Source organism: Oncorhynchus clarkii, chromosome 3 (assembly GCF_045791955.1).
Source record: "Oncorhynchus clarkii lewisi isolate Uvic-CL-2024 chromosome 3, UVic_Ocla_1.0, whole genome shotgun sequence".
NCBI lineage: Eukaryota > Metazoa > Chordata > Actinopteri > Salmoniformes > Salmonidae > Oncorhynchus > Oncorhynchus clarkii.
The window spans coordinates 82,947,229-82,963,207 of NC_092149.1; the positions used below are offsets into that span (position 1 = coordinate 82,947,229).

Below are 15,979 nucleotides of genomic sequence, written 5' to 3' on the forward strand. Positions count from 1 at the left end.
TCTCTCTCTCTCTCTCTCAATAGATTACTTAAGATATGTCATACATTTTTGCAGAGGAGATTTTAGTCACAAAAAAACCTGGCCTAAGACAAAAATGAACTAAACTGTCACAAAAGGCTGCCATAATATATAGTGCAAGTCAAAAGTTTGGACTCATTCAAGGGTTTTTCTTTATTTTTTACTATTTTCTACATTGTAGAATAATAGTGAATACTTAAAAACTATTAAATAACACATATGGAATCATGTAGTAACCCAAAAAGTGTTTGTTTAACACTTTTTTGGTTACTACATGACTCCATATGTGTTATTTAACTATATTTTAGATTCTTCAAAGTAGCCACCCTTTGCCTTGATGACAGCTTTGCACATTCTTGGCATTCTCTCAACCAGCTTCATGAGGTAGTCACCTGGAATGCATTTCAATTAACAGGTGTGCCTTGTTAAGAGTTAATTTTTGGAATTTCTTTCCTTCGTAATGCGTTTTTTCCAAACAGTTGTGTTGTGACAAGGTAGGGGTGGTATACAGAAGATAGCCCTATTTGGTAAAAGACCAAGTCCATATTATGGCAAGAACGGCTCAAATAAGCAAAGAGAAATGACAGACCATCATTACTTTAAGACATGAAGGTCAGTCAATAAGGAACAAAAATGTAGAAAATAGTAAAAATAACTTTTGACTGGTAGTGTATAAATTAACTGTTTTGGGAAGCATGAGGACGCCTTAAAGGGGAATTTAGTTTTGTCACGGCATCACTGCAACACCAAGCTGGAACGAGTGCATTTTAATTTCATTGGTAGAATTGGGAAGTTTCAACTTCCTGTTTTAAAAGTCAGTGGTGTCGTGCTGCCTTTGCACAGCGGAGCGATGCTCTGCCACTTCTCAGAATGGTGTCTAGGTCTCGCAAGTTGCGCAGTCAGTTGACTACATTTTTTTTTTACACCATTTCAGCAGCTCAAAAGATTTGAGGCTGATCCAAAATCAAAAAGCCAGGTCTTGGTGACATCCCTGGAGGAGGGGGGTGTGGCTCATTCATTGCAGTGCTATATCATCACCAAAGATCATTCGCTGTCTGCCAGTCTGATCAGGATTATAATCTACAAAGGCTTCAGTCTGCTGGTGAGTTCTTCCTCATGGAATTGTGTTACATGAGGATATGGGAATGCTTTAAAAAAAAAAAAAACTCTTGTATGATCTTATTAAAAAAAGTGTTTCCTTCTTCGATGAACTGAAAGCTGGCATCAAATCAACTTCCTTGTAACTTTTGTTTGTGTTTAAAGTGGAACGTTTCTCTGTGAAACTCCATATCTTCTCCATAGCAGCTTGTAAATCAAACTAGAAAAGGAATAACAAACCTCAGCAGTAGCTCAACAACAATGTGTCAGTTATGTTAATGCTTAACTTTTGTAGGCCGTCATTGTAAATAAGAATTTGTTCTCAACTGACTTGCCTAGTTTAAAAAAAGGTTTGATCAAAAATAAACAGTTGCAGTGTCAACATGCCAATGTGTCAAAGTTCTTGCCTCTGAGGGCGATAGCTGACAGGCTATTTGACATGGTATATTCGACTGAATGTGATTGTCACGTCAGGATGAAATGGTATCCCCTTCTTTATGAAATCTCCTCCTCCCTTTCCTTTTGGATTTGCATAAACTTCCCATTTATAGACAATGTGGTTCATTTAACTATTTTGCTACATATTTCTTCCCTTAGAATGGTCTGCGTTCATCTCAAAATGGCTGTTGGGATTGTCTTAGCTGTTCTGCTGTATGGTAAGTTTCCACAGCTAAGTTCACTACTGTTTTCATTCATCAACATAGACAGCCACGAGGTTATAGGCCACCACCCGCTCTGATTTCTATCTAGTGTACACTGTGAGCAGAGCACCAAGCGGCTGCACATACTGGACCCTGTAGATGACATGGTCCAAAACGGTGTTAGTAAGGACAACCTTGTTATCAGAAAGGGAACACACACACACACACAAAAAGGAAGTCTCATTATAAAACTGGTCTTGGATTGTGAAAGTTGTTTGACGTCAATGAAGACGTAGACTTTCGAAAATGTCGACCGGGTGGATTTCTTCAGAACCGCTAAATCGATGTGGTGTGTCCCCCCACACCAAACAAATAACTGTGTGACAAATGCACAGAAGCAAATATGTGCCTTTTCATCTCAATGGAGCATCATATTATATATTGATTGCCCGGAGGTGGCAGGGTAGCCCAGTGGTTAGAGCATTGGACTAGTAACCGGAAGGTTGCAAGGTCAAACCCCCGAGCTGACAAGGTACAAATCTGTCATTCTGCCCCTGAACAGGCAGTTAACCCACTGTTCCTAGGCCGTCATTGAAAATAAGAATTTGTTCTTAACTGACTTGCCTGGTTAAATAAAGGTAAAATTAAAAAAAATATTTATAATCATTTCAACTTGTTCTTATTTTATTATATTATAACTATTGGCTGTGTCTGATTCTAATCAGAGCTGGAAGTTTTACGGAGTCATGACCTATCGCTCGCTGTTATCAACCACATCTACGGTGGAGTCGTAAGCAGAGGCAGGTCCTCTGCTGTAGCCAGGTTTACACTAGATTAGATAGCCCTACCAACACCTTGGTTACCTGGCTATTGAATTGTGACAGAACAGTAGGCCCGTATCTTATCCAGACAAATGAAGACTATACATTTCTATTGAAGTCAAAATTAGTCCAATATTTGAACAGAAATCATCCCTCAGCTGTAGCAAACATTGAAAGCATGTTTTTTAAACTAGGCAAGTCGGTTAAGAACAAATTCCTATTTAAAATGACGGCCTACCCCGGCTAAACCCGGACGACGCTAGGCCAATTGTGTGCCGCCCAATCACAGCCGGATGTGATTCAGCCTGGATTCAAACCGACTGTAGTGTCGCCTCTAGCACTGAGATGCAGTGCCTTAGACCGCTGCGCCACTCGGGGGCCCAAATGGTGTGCCACATTCTATGTGAACTTCTATCTGTATATTCGCTAGCTACTCCTCTCTAACACAATAGTGCTGTCAGAGCGGAATCCAATGTTGAAAAAAAATGGGTGAAAGGAACTTCCAGTAGAAAGGCCTGAGAAGTTTCCCAACAGCAGGGTGAGCAGGGAACCACCAGCCTGACCCAACCAACTCTGAGTCACAACTGGGAATAGAGAGAGGCAGGAAAGTCCCAGGCTTGTAGTTGTAGTACTTAAACAATATGCCAAGTCCATTTTCTTTTTAAGCCTGCACAAAACACGTCATCTCTTTTGAGGCCTATTTCGATACATCACAGTGAAAGTTCTCCGATGAGTCAACCAGAAAATGTCATATTAGCATAAATGGTAAATGTGGAGATGCGTTTTAACTAACGATTGCCTCTTTTATGTTTTAAAAGTTATTTCAGTAGTTTCATCAACACACCCAAAGGAGCAAACCGTTGTTGGAATCATCGGACAGCCCGTCCTTCTGCCCTGTGACCGCTCCACATTGGCAACTCCCAACTACCCAACAAAAACAAGAATATATTGGCAAGATTTAACCCCCAGAGTGCTGCATGTTTTCAAAGATGGAAACGAGGAGTATGTACACCAAAACCTTTGGTACAAAAACAGGACAACAATTAACACAGATCAGTTGGCTTCTGGAAATCTGTCACTCCTGCTCAACCCAGTTAATGTCCGAGACAATCTCCTGACCTGCAAAGTTTTTCTAATAATCAATGGTGTAAATTCTCAAGAGTGCCAAATCACTGTCAATGTAGCAGGTAGGCTATGGCTTAATTAGAGAGATATTGTTAAATCAGGCTCATGTTGTTGGGTGGGACTGGAACATAATGGTGCTTTAAATCAAATGTTATTTGTCACATACACATGGTTAGCAGATGTTAATGCGAGTGTAGCGAAATGCTTGTGCTTCTAGTTCCGACAATGCAGTAATAACCAACAAGTAATCTAACTAACAATTCCAAAACTACTACCTTATAGACACAAGTGTAAGGGGATAAAGAATATGTACATAAAGATATATGAATGAGTGATGGTACAGAACGGCATAGGCAAGATACAGTAGAAGGTATTGAGTGCAGTATATACATATGAGATGAGTATGTAAACAAAGTGGCATAGTTAAAGTGGCTAGTGATACATGTTTTACATAAGGATGCAGTAGATGATATAGAGTACAGTATACATATGAGATTAATGATGTAGGGTATGTAAACATTATATTAGGTAGCATTGTTTAAAGTGGCTAGTGATATATTTTAGCTTTAGCTCATAATATAAATATCATACCCTGTTCTGGAAACATTTCCATTAACTATCAATGCATCTGTCTCATAGTTACGCTGGTTCTGGCTTTGTCCCATTGTGCTCCCTGCAGCAAGTTACCAAAAGCCCACATTAAACTTCACAGACATGACGCTTGTGTGCACCACCCACGGAGGCTTCCCTGAACACCAGGTGACATGGAGGACCCATAACCGTACTCTGGAGCGTCACGAGGCTGTCACCAAGACTACCCAGGATCCTGGAACAGGAACCTACAACATCAGCAGCCGAGTGAATGTGACAGAGGGACAGAATATAACCTGCAGTATCTACAACCCCATCCTCAATGAGACCCAGAGTAACTTTATCGTCATACCAGCCTGTGAGTTCTACCATCCAGTGAATGTACAGAGACAGTGAGGCCTACTCACTTCAGTTACACTGCTGTAATTACAAAGATTTAAATCAGATTTAGACCAGTAGACGAGACCATTTCACCTCAACTAGAGTAGCTGCATTGCAGGATGTCTTTCAAGTGTATCAGGTCACATGACAAATGTGTAAATATCACAGTTCAGACAGTCGTGAAAGCAAGTACAGCTCAAACCCAATGGAGCTCAGACACCGCCCCCTAGTGGAGAGGCTCAGTAAACCAAAATTATTTTTGAAACATTACGCAGCATGGCACATTAAGAATATCCAATTTAAATGAGGTCCATAAATGTCTATGTTTTGTCTTTGTCAAAACCAGGATAAGCAAACGGTATACAACTAAGGGAACATGTTAGATTAGAAGTTTCCAAGAGAGAACTAAATCACAGCATGTTTTCTAGTTCATGTACAACATGGTCTTCACATTGTGTCTTTACAGCCAAAGAGGAAAACCATTTACTGAAATGGATCCTGGCTGCAGTTTGTCCATTGGTCGTATTGTTGACTGCCGTCGTTCTCTGTGTAAAATGTGAGTCTCATTCTTTCTCATTGTGAATTTACTTACAGTAGTAAGCTGGTGTTGTGTAACTCGGTAAGGGTCAAGGTAGTGTTGTGTATTGTAAAAGTGGGCATACTGCTCTGTTACTGCAGACCCCAACCTCAGGAAGTCATGGAGGAAGATGATCCATTGCTGTCCTGAACCTGAACCTGAAAACACTGCACAAGAACCAGGTGAGTCGTATACTGCACAGTACTACACTGCTCAAAAAAATAGGGAAGGGAACACTAAAATAACACATCCTAGATCTGAACGAATGAAATATTCTTATTAAATACTTTTTTCTTTACATAGTTGAATGTGCTGACAACAAAATCACACAAAAATTATCAATGGAAATCAAATGTATTAACCCATGGAGGTCTGGATTTGGAGTCACACTCAAAATTAAAGTGGAAAACCACACTACAGGCTGATCCAACTTTGATTTAATGTCCTTAAAACAAGTCAAAATGAGGCTCAGTAGTGTGTGTGGCGTCCACGTGCCTGTATGACCTCCCTACAACGCCTGGGCATGCTGCTGATGAGGTGGCGGATGATCTCCTGAGGGATCTCCTCCCAGACCTGGACTAAAGCATCCGCCAACCCCTGGACAGTCTGTGGTGGGTTGTTGGTGGATGGAGCGAGACATGATGTCCCAGATGTGCTCAATTGGATTCAGGTCTGGGGAACGGGCAGGCCAGTCCATAGCATCAATGACTTCCTCTTGCGGGAACTGCTGACACACTCCAGCCACATGAGGTCTAGCATTGTCTTGCGTTAGGAGGAACCCAGGGGCTAACCGCACCAGCATATGGTCTCACAAGGGGTCTGAGGATCTCATCTCGGTACCTAATGGCAGTCAGGCTACCTCTGGCGAGCACATGGAGGGCTGTGCGGCCCCCCAAAGAAATGCCACCCCACACTATGACTGACCCACCGCCAAACCGGTTATGCTGGAGGGTGTTGTAGGCAGCAGAACGTTCTCCACGGCGTCTCCAGACTGTCACGTCTGTCACATGTGCTCAGTGTGAACCTGCTTTCATCTGTGAAGAGCACAGGGCGCCAGTGGCGAATTTGCCAATCTTGGTGTTCTCTGGCAAATGCCAAACGTCCTGCACGGTGTTGGGCTGTAAGCACAACCCCCACCTGTGGACGTCGGGCCCTCATACCACCCTCATGGAGTCTGTTTCTGACCATTTGAGCAGACACATGCACATTTGTGGCCTGCTGGAGGTCATTTTGCAGTGCTCCTCCTGCTCCTCCTTGCACAAAGGCGGAGGTAGCGGTCCTGCTGCTGGGTTGTTGCCCTCCTACGGCCTCCTCCACGTCTCCTGATGTACTGGCCTGTCTCCTGGTAGCGCCTCCATGCTCTGGACACTATGCTGACAGACACAGCAAACCTTCTTGCCACAGCTCGCATTGATGTGCCATCCTGGATGAGCTGCACTACCTGAGCCACTTGTGTGGGTTGTAGACTCCGTCTCATGCTACCACTAGAGTGAAAGCACTGCCAGCATTCAAAAGTGACCAAAACATCAGCCAGGAAGCATAGGAACTGAGAAGTGGTCTGTGGTCCCCACCTGCAGAACCACTCCTTTATTGGGGGTGTCTTGCTAATTGCCTATAATTTCCACCTGTTGTCTATTCCATTTGCACAACAGCATGTGAAATGTATTGTCAATTAGTGTTGCTTCCTAAGTGGACAGTTCACAGAAGTGTGATTGACTTGGAGTTACATTGTGTTGTTTAAGTGTTCCCGTTATTTTTTTGAGCAGTGTATATTATATCTGTATAACTTATAGTATATCTGTATATCTTACTGTAGTGTATCTGGTGATGGATTATGGGTACTAACTCCTAAAATTGGGACAGGGTTAATAATCAGGTGTGCTATTGAAATATTGAGTGCTTAGGGTTAGAGGGTCTACACCAGAAGTTCATGGTTCATCTATTGGAGGAAGGTGTATATAGTGGGTGCAATTAAGCTTGGAATGTGTTGAGTGCAAGGAAAGCGATCTCGTGTGTCAGACATTGATAAGAAGAGTGAGCACTTTGGGGTAGAGGTCAATTGAAAAGAGGAAGAAGAGATATCACTAAGGTTCTGTCTAGCAGCAGAGATGCATTGGCTGTTCAGATGTGTGGGAGGAGACTCAAGAGGAACAGATATCACTAAGGTTCTGTCTAGCAGCAGAGATGCATTGGCTGTTCAGATGTGTGGGAGGAGACCCAGGAGGAAGGGTTAAACATCAGTGCTTGTGTGAAATGACGTTGTATTGATCCTCTGAGAAGAATAAACTTTCGTGTCCGTCACGTTTTTACTCTGAAAATTTGAACCTAACACTGTATACCTACTATAGTGTATCTGTGTGACTTACTGTAGTGTACAGTGGCTTGCGAAAGTGTTCACCCCCCCTTGGCATTTTCCTATTTTGTTGCCTTACAACCTGGAATTAACATAGATTTTTGAGCAGGTTTTTATCATTTGATTTACACAACATTCCACTTTGAAGATGAAAAATATTTTGAGGGGGTGAAACAAACAAGAAAGGAGAAAAAAACCAAACAGAACTTGTGCATAACTATTTTTAATAATGGATTTAATGGTGCTCTGTGGGATGTTAAAAGTTTCTGATATTTTTTTATAACCCAACCCTGATCTGAACTTCTCCACAACCTTGTCTCTGACCTGTTTGGAGAGCTCCTTTGTCTTCATGGGTCCGCTTGCTTAGGGGTGCCCCTTGCTTAGTGGTGTTGCAGACTCTGGGGCCTTTCAGAACAGGTGTGTATATCTATTGAGATCATGTGACAGGTCATGTGACACTTAGATTGCTCACAGGTGGACTTTATTTAACTAATTATGTGACTTCTGAAGGTAATTGGTTGCACCAGATCTTATCTAGGGGCTTCATTGCACAGGGGGTGATTACATAATACATGTACACGCTGTCACGCCCTGACCTTAGTTATCTTTGTTTTCTTTATTATTTTGGTTAGGTCCGGGTGTGACGAGGGTGGTATGTGTGTTTTTGTCTTGTCTAGGGTTTTTTGTATATCTATGGGGTTTTGGTATTGTCTAGATATATGTAGGTCTATGGTGGCCCTAAATTGGTTCCCAATCAGAGACAGCTGTTTATCGTTGTCTCTGATTGGGGATCCTACTTAGGTTGCCATTTTGGTTTTGTGGGTTATTGTCTATGTGTAGTTGCCTGTGTCAGCACTCGATTTATCACAGCGTCACATTCGTTTTGTTAGTTTGTTTAAGTGGTCTTCGTTAATTAAAGAAGAATGCACGCTGCGCCTTGGTCTCCTCCTTATGACGAATGTGACAGAATAACCCACCAAACCAGGACCAAGCAGCGTGAAAAGGAGGAACAGCGCTTAATGGAGAGATGGACCTGGGAGGAGATATTAGATGGAGCAGGACCCTGGACACAGCCGGGGGAGTATCGCCGTCCTAAGGAGGAGTTAGAGGCAGCGAAAGCGGAATGGCGATACTACGTTGAGAAATACAGGAGAATAGAGGAACGGCGACGATATGAAGGTACACGGCTAGCACGGAAGCCCGAGAGGCAGCTCCAAGATGTTTTTGGGGGGAGGCACACCAGGAGATTGGCTGAGTCAGGTAGGAGACCTGAGCCACCTTCTCGTGCTTACCGTGGGGAGCGTGTAACTGGTCAGGCACCTTGTTATGCAGAGATGCTCAAGGTGTCTCCAGTGCGCTATTCTAGCCCGGTGTGCTCTATTCCAGCTCCTCGCATTTGCCGGGCTAGAATGGGCATCCAGCCAGGACATATTGAGCCAGCTCTATGTTCTGGATCTCCAATGCGTCTCCACGGTCCAGTGTATCCTGTTCCTCCTCCCCGCACTCGCCCTGAGGTGCGTGTCACCAGCCCGGTACCACCAGTACCGGCACCACGCATCAGGCCTCCAGTGTCCAGTACGCCCTGCTCCCCAACCTCGCATTGAGGTGTGTGTCACCAGCCCGGTCCCAACAGTGCCGGCACCAGGCCTACAGTGCGCCTCGGCAGTCCAGAGCGTCTGGCGACAGTACCCAGTCCAGAGCAGCGTCTGGCGACAGTACCCAGTCCAGAGCAGCGTCTGGCGACAGTACCCAGTCCAGAGCAGCGTCTGGCGACAGTACCCAGTCCAGAGCAGCGTCTAGCGACAGTACCCAGTCCAGAGCAGCGTCTGGCGACAGTACCCAGTCCAGAGCAGCGTCTGGCGACAGTTCACAGACCAGAACCTCCAACGACGGGCCACAAACCGGAACCTCCAGCGATGGTCCCCAGTCCAGAACATCCGGCGATGATCCACGCAGCGAGGGTCCCCCGGGACCTACGGCGAGGATCCGCAGTCCAGAGCCTCCGACGATGATCCACGGGTCTGTGTTACAAGAGAGGACTCGGTGTAAAGAAGGGGGGCGGCGTCCAGAACCAGAGCCGCCACCAAGGTTAGATGCCCACCCAGACCCTCCCATATAGGTTTAGGTTTGCGGCCGGGAGTCCGCACCTTTGTCACGCCCTGACCTTAGTTTTCTTTGTTTTCTTTATTATTTTGTGACGAAGGTGGTATTTGTGTTTTTCTTGTCTAGGGTTTTTTGTATATCTATGGGTATTGTCTAGATATATGTAGGTCTTTGGTGGCCTGAATTGGTTCCCAATCAGAGACCGCTGTTTATCGTGGTCTCTGATTGGGGATCCTATTTAGGTTTCCATTTTCCATTTTGGTTTTGTGGGTTATTGTCTATGTGTAGTTGCCGGTATCAGCACTCGGTTTATCACAGCGTCACAGTCGTTTTGTTAGTTTGTTAAAGTATTATTTGTTAATTAAAGAAGAATGTATTCCTATCACGCTGCACCTTGGTCTCCTCCTTATGACGAACGTAAAACACGCACAAATTTTCCGTTTCACTTTTTTTTTTAAACAAGTTTTTTTTTTTTCATTTTCATTTTTTTTTCTTCATATTTTGTCTTTGTCCAATAACATGAAATCCAAATAAATCTATTTAAGTTACAGGTTGTAATGCAACAAAATAGGAAAAAATGGCAAGGGGTGTAAGCACTCTATATGCTGTGTAACTGTGTGTAACTTGCTATAGTCTGTGTGTATAACTTGCTATAGACTATAGTAAGCTATACAGTTAGACTATCTGTATAACTTTCATATCTAGTCTCTGATTTGTCTTTTGCAGAAATTGCAGAATTGAATCCACAACAGTAGAAATCAAGTCCCAAGCTTCTCCAGTGATGAGGAAGACGAGTTACTGCGTTGTTGGTCCATACGGCTGGACAACACGAGGACATTGGTACTGCCAAGATACTCAGAGCCATACTGCTACCAGTCATCTTGCATGGAAGCTGATATGTGATGCTAGTGATCTATGTCCAATATCCAGTGTTTAGGTCCAGGTGTTTATACAAAATAATTGACATAACGTAAGGGGGAGATCAAATTGAGACGCTGAGATAAGGGAAACACTTGAGGAAAAGAACCCGGACACAGACACAACTGTAGACACAAAAGGTGTTGTTGAACAGTGAACCTGTCACTGAACCTGCAATGTGTTGCGTTATAATGAAAGTGGTTTTGTCATCATGTGTTTTAGTATTGTCTATGTGTCCCGACATATCACAGACACACAGACAATGAAGAAAGAAAGAAACAATCAAACCTCATTCAAACTTAGACAGGTATGGATAGAGATCACAGGTGGTTGGCGGCACCTTAATCGGGGAGGACGGCCTCGTGGTAATGGTCGGAGCGAAATCAGTGGAATGGTATCAAATACATCAAACATTCCATTCGCTCCGTTCCAGACATCATTACGAGCCGTCCTCCACTCAACAGCCTCCAATGATAGAGATTCAGGTTCTTTCTGTATCTAACTTGCAGGTCTGCCGTTCATCGCGGTAGTGAATGTCATGTCTCACTGTATTTTTATGGCTGAGTGAATGTCATGTCTCACAGTATTTTTATGGCTGAGTGAATGTCATGTCTCATTGATGGAAGATGTTACAGTGCCTATAGAAAGTTGACACTCCCCTATGAATTTTTTTTCACATTCCGTTGCTTTACAAAGCCTGCTCGCCTCTACAGGATTGGTGGGTCCCCCTCGGAGACGGTTGAGTTAACGTAGGCTAGTGTGATTAGCATGATGTTTTAAGTAACAAGAACATTTCCCAGGACATAGACATATCTGATATGGGCAGAAAGCTTAAATTCTTGTTTAATCTAACTGCACTGTCGAATTACAAAACCTGCTAGCTTAAAACGTTACCTCACAATGACAGATAAACGAATATAGAATATAAATATACAATATAACTGTGAACTACAGAGCGTGGGTCGCTTGGGGGTTACCCTACGGTAGCCCCAGTTAGATCAGGCTACTCAACGTGTTTTATAGAGTTTTTATTTGTTTTGTCTTTTTTTTGTGTTTTTTTTGAGGGGTTTACAGGAATAATATATATTTCAATGAATATATTCTGTGTGTATAACATGTACCTGTGGGCTGTCACCCAAAAGAAAAACTGAAGAAATACATACAGAGAAATGATCATATTGATCAAGAAAATATTTTGTAGAAGTATAATTCATATGTAAATTAAAAAAAACTGCAACCCTGCATACCTATTTCTGCCCATTCCACCCACCACTTATCTCCTAACCCCCCCCCCCCCCCTCTACTAGCCACTACTTGTGCCAAAGTCTGTTATTTTTAAGTCTTGGTTCCAGTAGTTTATGTTTTTCTAAGAGATTGTCGGTTGGATATACTCTCTGCAAGGTTTTGTATATCTTACCAATGTCACGCCCTGGTCTAAGTATTTTGTGTTTTTCTTCATGTATTGGGTCAGGCCAGGGTGTGGCATCAGGTTTTTGTATTGTGGTGTGTTTTGTCTTGGGGTTTTGGTGTGTATGTATTGGGATTGTAGCTAGTGGGGTTATCTAGCAAAGTCTATGGCTGTCTGGAGTGGTTCTCAATCAGAGGCAGGTGTTTATCGTTGTCTCTGATTGGGAACCATATTTAGGCAGCCATATTCTTTGAGTTTGTCATGGGTGATTGTCCTGAGTGTCTTGATGTCCTTAGTGTCTTTGGTCCTGTCTCTGTGTTAGTTTACGCAAGTATAGGCTGTTTCGGTTTTCGTTACGTTCGTTTCGTTTATTGTTTTGTAGTGTTCGTGTTTAGTCGTGTTTACGTTTGTTTAAATAAACATGGATCGCAATCGACACGCTGCAGTTTGGTCCGACTCTCCTTTACTATATGAAAACCGTAACAGAATCACCCACCACAAAAGGACCAAGCAGCGTGTCAACAGGCAGGAGCAGCCCAAAGAGGAGATGTGGAATAAGGATTTCTGGACATGGGAGGAAATCCTCGACGGGAGAGGACCCTGAGCTAAACCAGGGGAGTTTAGCCGCCCAAAGGTGCAGCAGGAGAAGAGGCAACAGGAGCAGCCCAAAGAGGAGTACAGTATGGACTATACTTCTTGGGAGGAGATAGACAGGTGGGCGGTCGACCCAGGGAGAGTGCCGGAGCCCGTCTGGGATTCGATGGAGCAGTGCGCGGAAGGATATAGGAGAATGGAGTTTGCGAAGCAGGCAAGGCGGCGCGGACGGAGGCTCGAGAGTCAGCCCCAAAAATTTCTTGGGGGGGGGGGGGGGCTCAGGGAGAGTGTGGCAGAGTCAGGAGTCAGACCTGAGCCAACTCTCCCTGTTTATCGTGAGGAGCCAAGGAGGAGACCAGAACCAGAGCCGGTGTTGGAGGTGAGCGAAACAGAGACTATGAAGGAGTTACTGGGGAAATTGGAGGAGAGAGAAATGAGGGAGTTGCTGTGTTGGTGCTTTTTGCATGGAATTCGCCCGACGGAACGTGTCGGGGATTTGATGGCACCTGGGTTAGCGCTCCATACTCGTCCTGAGGTGCGTGTTAGTCGGCTGGTGAAGTCGGTGCCTCACGCACCAGGCCTCCTGTGCACATCCCTAGCCTTGCACGTCCTGTGCCAACACTGCTCTCAAGATCTCCAGTACGCCTTCATGGTCTAGCCCATCCTGTGCCACCTCCACACTCCAGTCCTCCGGAAGCAGCTCCCCGCACCAGGCTTCCTGTGCGTGTCCTCGATCCAGTACCACCAGTTCCAGCACCACGCATCAGGCCTACAGTGCGCCTCGCCTCTCTAGCGCTGCCGGAGCCTCCTCTCCTGCGCTGCCGGAGTCTCCCGCCTGTTCAGCGCAGCCAGAGCTGCCAGCCTGCATAGAGCAGCCAGAGCTGCCAGCCTGCATGGAGAAGCCAGAGCTGCCAGCCTGCATGGAGCAGCCAGAGCTGTCAGTCTGCATGAAGCAGCCAGAGCTGTCAGTCTGCATGGAGCAGCCAGAGATGTCAGTCTGCATGAAGCAGACAGAGCTGTCAGTCTGCAGGAAGCAGCCAGAGCTGTCAGTCTGCATGGAGCAACCAGAGCTGTCAGTCTGCATGGAGCAGCCAGAGCTGTCAGTCTGCATGGAGCAGCCAGAGCTGTCAGTCTGCATGGAGCAGCCAGAGCTGTCAGTCTGCATGAAGCAGCCCGAGCTGCCAGTCTGCAATGAGCTGCCAGTCTGCACGGAGCTGCCAGTCTGCAAGGAGCTGCCAGTCTGCAAGGAGCTGCCAGTCTGCACGGAGCTGCCAGGCTGCAAGGAGCTGCCAGGCTGCAAGGAGCTGCCAGGCTGCACGGAGCTGCCAGTCTGCACGGAGCTGCCAGTCTGCACGGAGCTGCCAGTCTGCAAGGAGCTGTCAGTCTGTAAGGAGCTGCCAGTCTGCAAGGAGCTGCCATTCTGCACGGAGCCGCCAGAGCTGCCAGTCTGTAAGAAGCCGCCAGAGCTGTCAGCCTACATGGAGTAGCCAGAGCCGCCAGACAGTATGGAGCAGCCAGATCTTTCAGTCTGCCAGGATCCGCCAGTCAGCCAGACTCTTCCAGATCTGCCAGTCAGCCAGACTCTTCCAGATCCGCCAGTCAGCCAGACTCTTCCAGATCCGCCAGTCAGCCAGACTCTTCCAGATCCGCCAGTCAGCCAGACTCTTCCAGATCCGCCAGTCAGCCAGACTCTTCCAGATCCGCCAGTCAGCCAGACTCTTCCAAATCCGCCAGTCAGCCAGACTCTTCCAAATCCGCCAGTCAGCCAGACTCTTCCAAATCCGCCAGTCAGCCAGACTCTTCCAAATCCGCCAGTCAGCCAGACTCTTCCAGATCCGCCAGTCAGCCAGACTCTTCCAGATCCGCCAGTCAGCCAGACTCTTCCAGATCCGCCAGTCAGCCAGACTCTTCCAGATCCGCCAGTCAGCCAGACTCTTCCAGATCCGCCAGTCAGCCAGACTCTTCCAGATCCGCCAGTCAGCCAGACTCTTCCAAATCCGCCAGTCAGCCAGACTCTTCCAGATCTGCCAGTCAGCCAGACTCTTCCAGATCTGCCAGTCAGCCAGACTCTTCCAGATCTGCCAGTCAGCCAGACTCTTCCAGATCTGCCAGTCAGCCAGACTCTTCCAGATCTGCCAGTCAGCCAGACTCTTCCAGATCTGCCAGTCAGCCAGACTCTTCCAGATCTGCCAGTCAGCCAGACTCTTCCAGATCTGCCAGTCAACCAGACTCTTCCAGATCCGCCAGTCAACCAGACTTTTCCAGATCCGCCAGTCGGCCAGGATCCGCCAGTCGGCCAGGATCCGCCAGTCGGCCAGGATCCGCCAGTCGGCCAGGATCCGCCAGGATCTGCCAGTCAGCCAGGATCTGCCAGTCATCCAGGATCTGCTAAAACCACCAGCCAGCCAGGATCTGGTAGATCTACCTACCTGCCTGATCTTTCTCTCACTCCCGAGCTTTCTCTCACTCCCGAGCTTTCTCTCACTCCCGAGCTTTCTCTCACTCCCGAGCTTTCTCTCACTCCCGAGCTTTCTCTCACTCCCGAGCTTTCTCTCACTCCCGAGCTTTCTCTCACTCCCGAGCTTCCCCTCAATCCCGAGCTGCCTCAGTCCCGAGCTGTCCTTCAGTCCCGATCTGCTCCTCAGTCCAGTGGGTTTCTGGGTGAGGACTACTAGGCCATGGTCGGCGGCGAGGGTGGACTATCCAGGGACGCGAGGAGAGGGGACTAAGACATTGACTGAGTGGGTTCCACGTCCCGCGCCGGAGCCGCCACCATGGACAGACGCCCACGCGGACCCTCCCTATTGTTTTGAGGTGCGTTCGGGAGTCCGCACCTTAGGGGGGGGGGGGTTCTGTCACGCCCTGAGTGTCTTGATTTCCTTAGTGTCTTTGGTCCTGTCTCTGTGTTAGTTCACGCAAGTATAGGCTGTTTCGGTTTTCGTTACGTTTGTTACGTTATTTGTTTTGTAGTGTTTATAATTGATTCGTGTTTTACATTTGTTTATTAAACATGGATCGCAATCTACACGCTGCATTTTGGTCCGACTCTCCTTCTCACCTAGAAAACCGTAACAACCAATCGTATGAACATCCTTTTCTGTCTCAAATAAGATTCCCTCAAGGTTGCTCTGATGCCCAAACTATTTCAAATATAAAAGTTGTGATACAGTATAACTTTTAAATCTACATTGATCAGCCCAAAAGTAGTTTTTAATTCTATCATGGAAATAAATGTATTTCCTGTTACCAAGTCATTTGTGTTTTTATGACCCTAGTTTTCCATGTGGACCAATTTATCTGTGAATTCTGAAAAGCTATCCAAGGATTGTTCCATAAGGTTATGTTTATAGG

The 15,979-nt window shown here is 45.9% G+C and overlaps 1 protein-coding gene across 1 annotated transcript; it reads left to right on the forward strand.

Moving 5' to 3' along the window:
* Positions 1-878: 878 nt before the first annotated feature.
* Positions 879-11,863, forward strand: LOC139406184 (CD276 antigen homolog). Its single transcript, XM_071148685.1, has 7 exons — positions 879-1,120; positions 1,714-1,772; positions 3,397-3,765; positions 4,383-4,652; positions 5,142-5,231; positions 5,354-5,434; positions 10,435-11,863. Exons 2-7 carry the CDS (start codon positions 1,715-1,717, stop codon positions 10,461-10,463), a joined length of 897 nt encoding a protein of 298 aa, XP_071004786.1. The 5' UTR covers positions 879-1,120; position 1,714; the 3' UTR covers positions 10,464-11,863.
* The last annotated feature ends 4,116 nt before the right edge of the window (positions 11,864-15,979 follow it).

Bases quoted from the DNA above. Each gene is read 5' to 3' on its own strand.
- LOC139406184 (XM_071148685.1), top strand. From the start codon at position 1,715: ATGGTCTGCGTTCATCTCAAAATGGCTGTTGGGATTGTCTTAGCTGTT. The intron at 1,773-3,396 runs GTAAGTTTCCAC...ATGTTTTAAAAG, and splicing joins CTTAGCTGTTCTGCTGTATG to TTATTTCAGTAGTTTCATCA. The intron at 5,232-5,353 runs GTGAGTCTCATT...CTGTTACTGCAG, and splicing joins CGTCGTTCTCTGTGTAAAAT to ACCCCAACCTCAGGAAGTCA.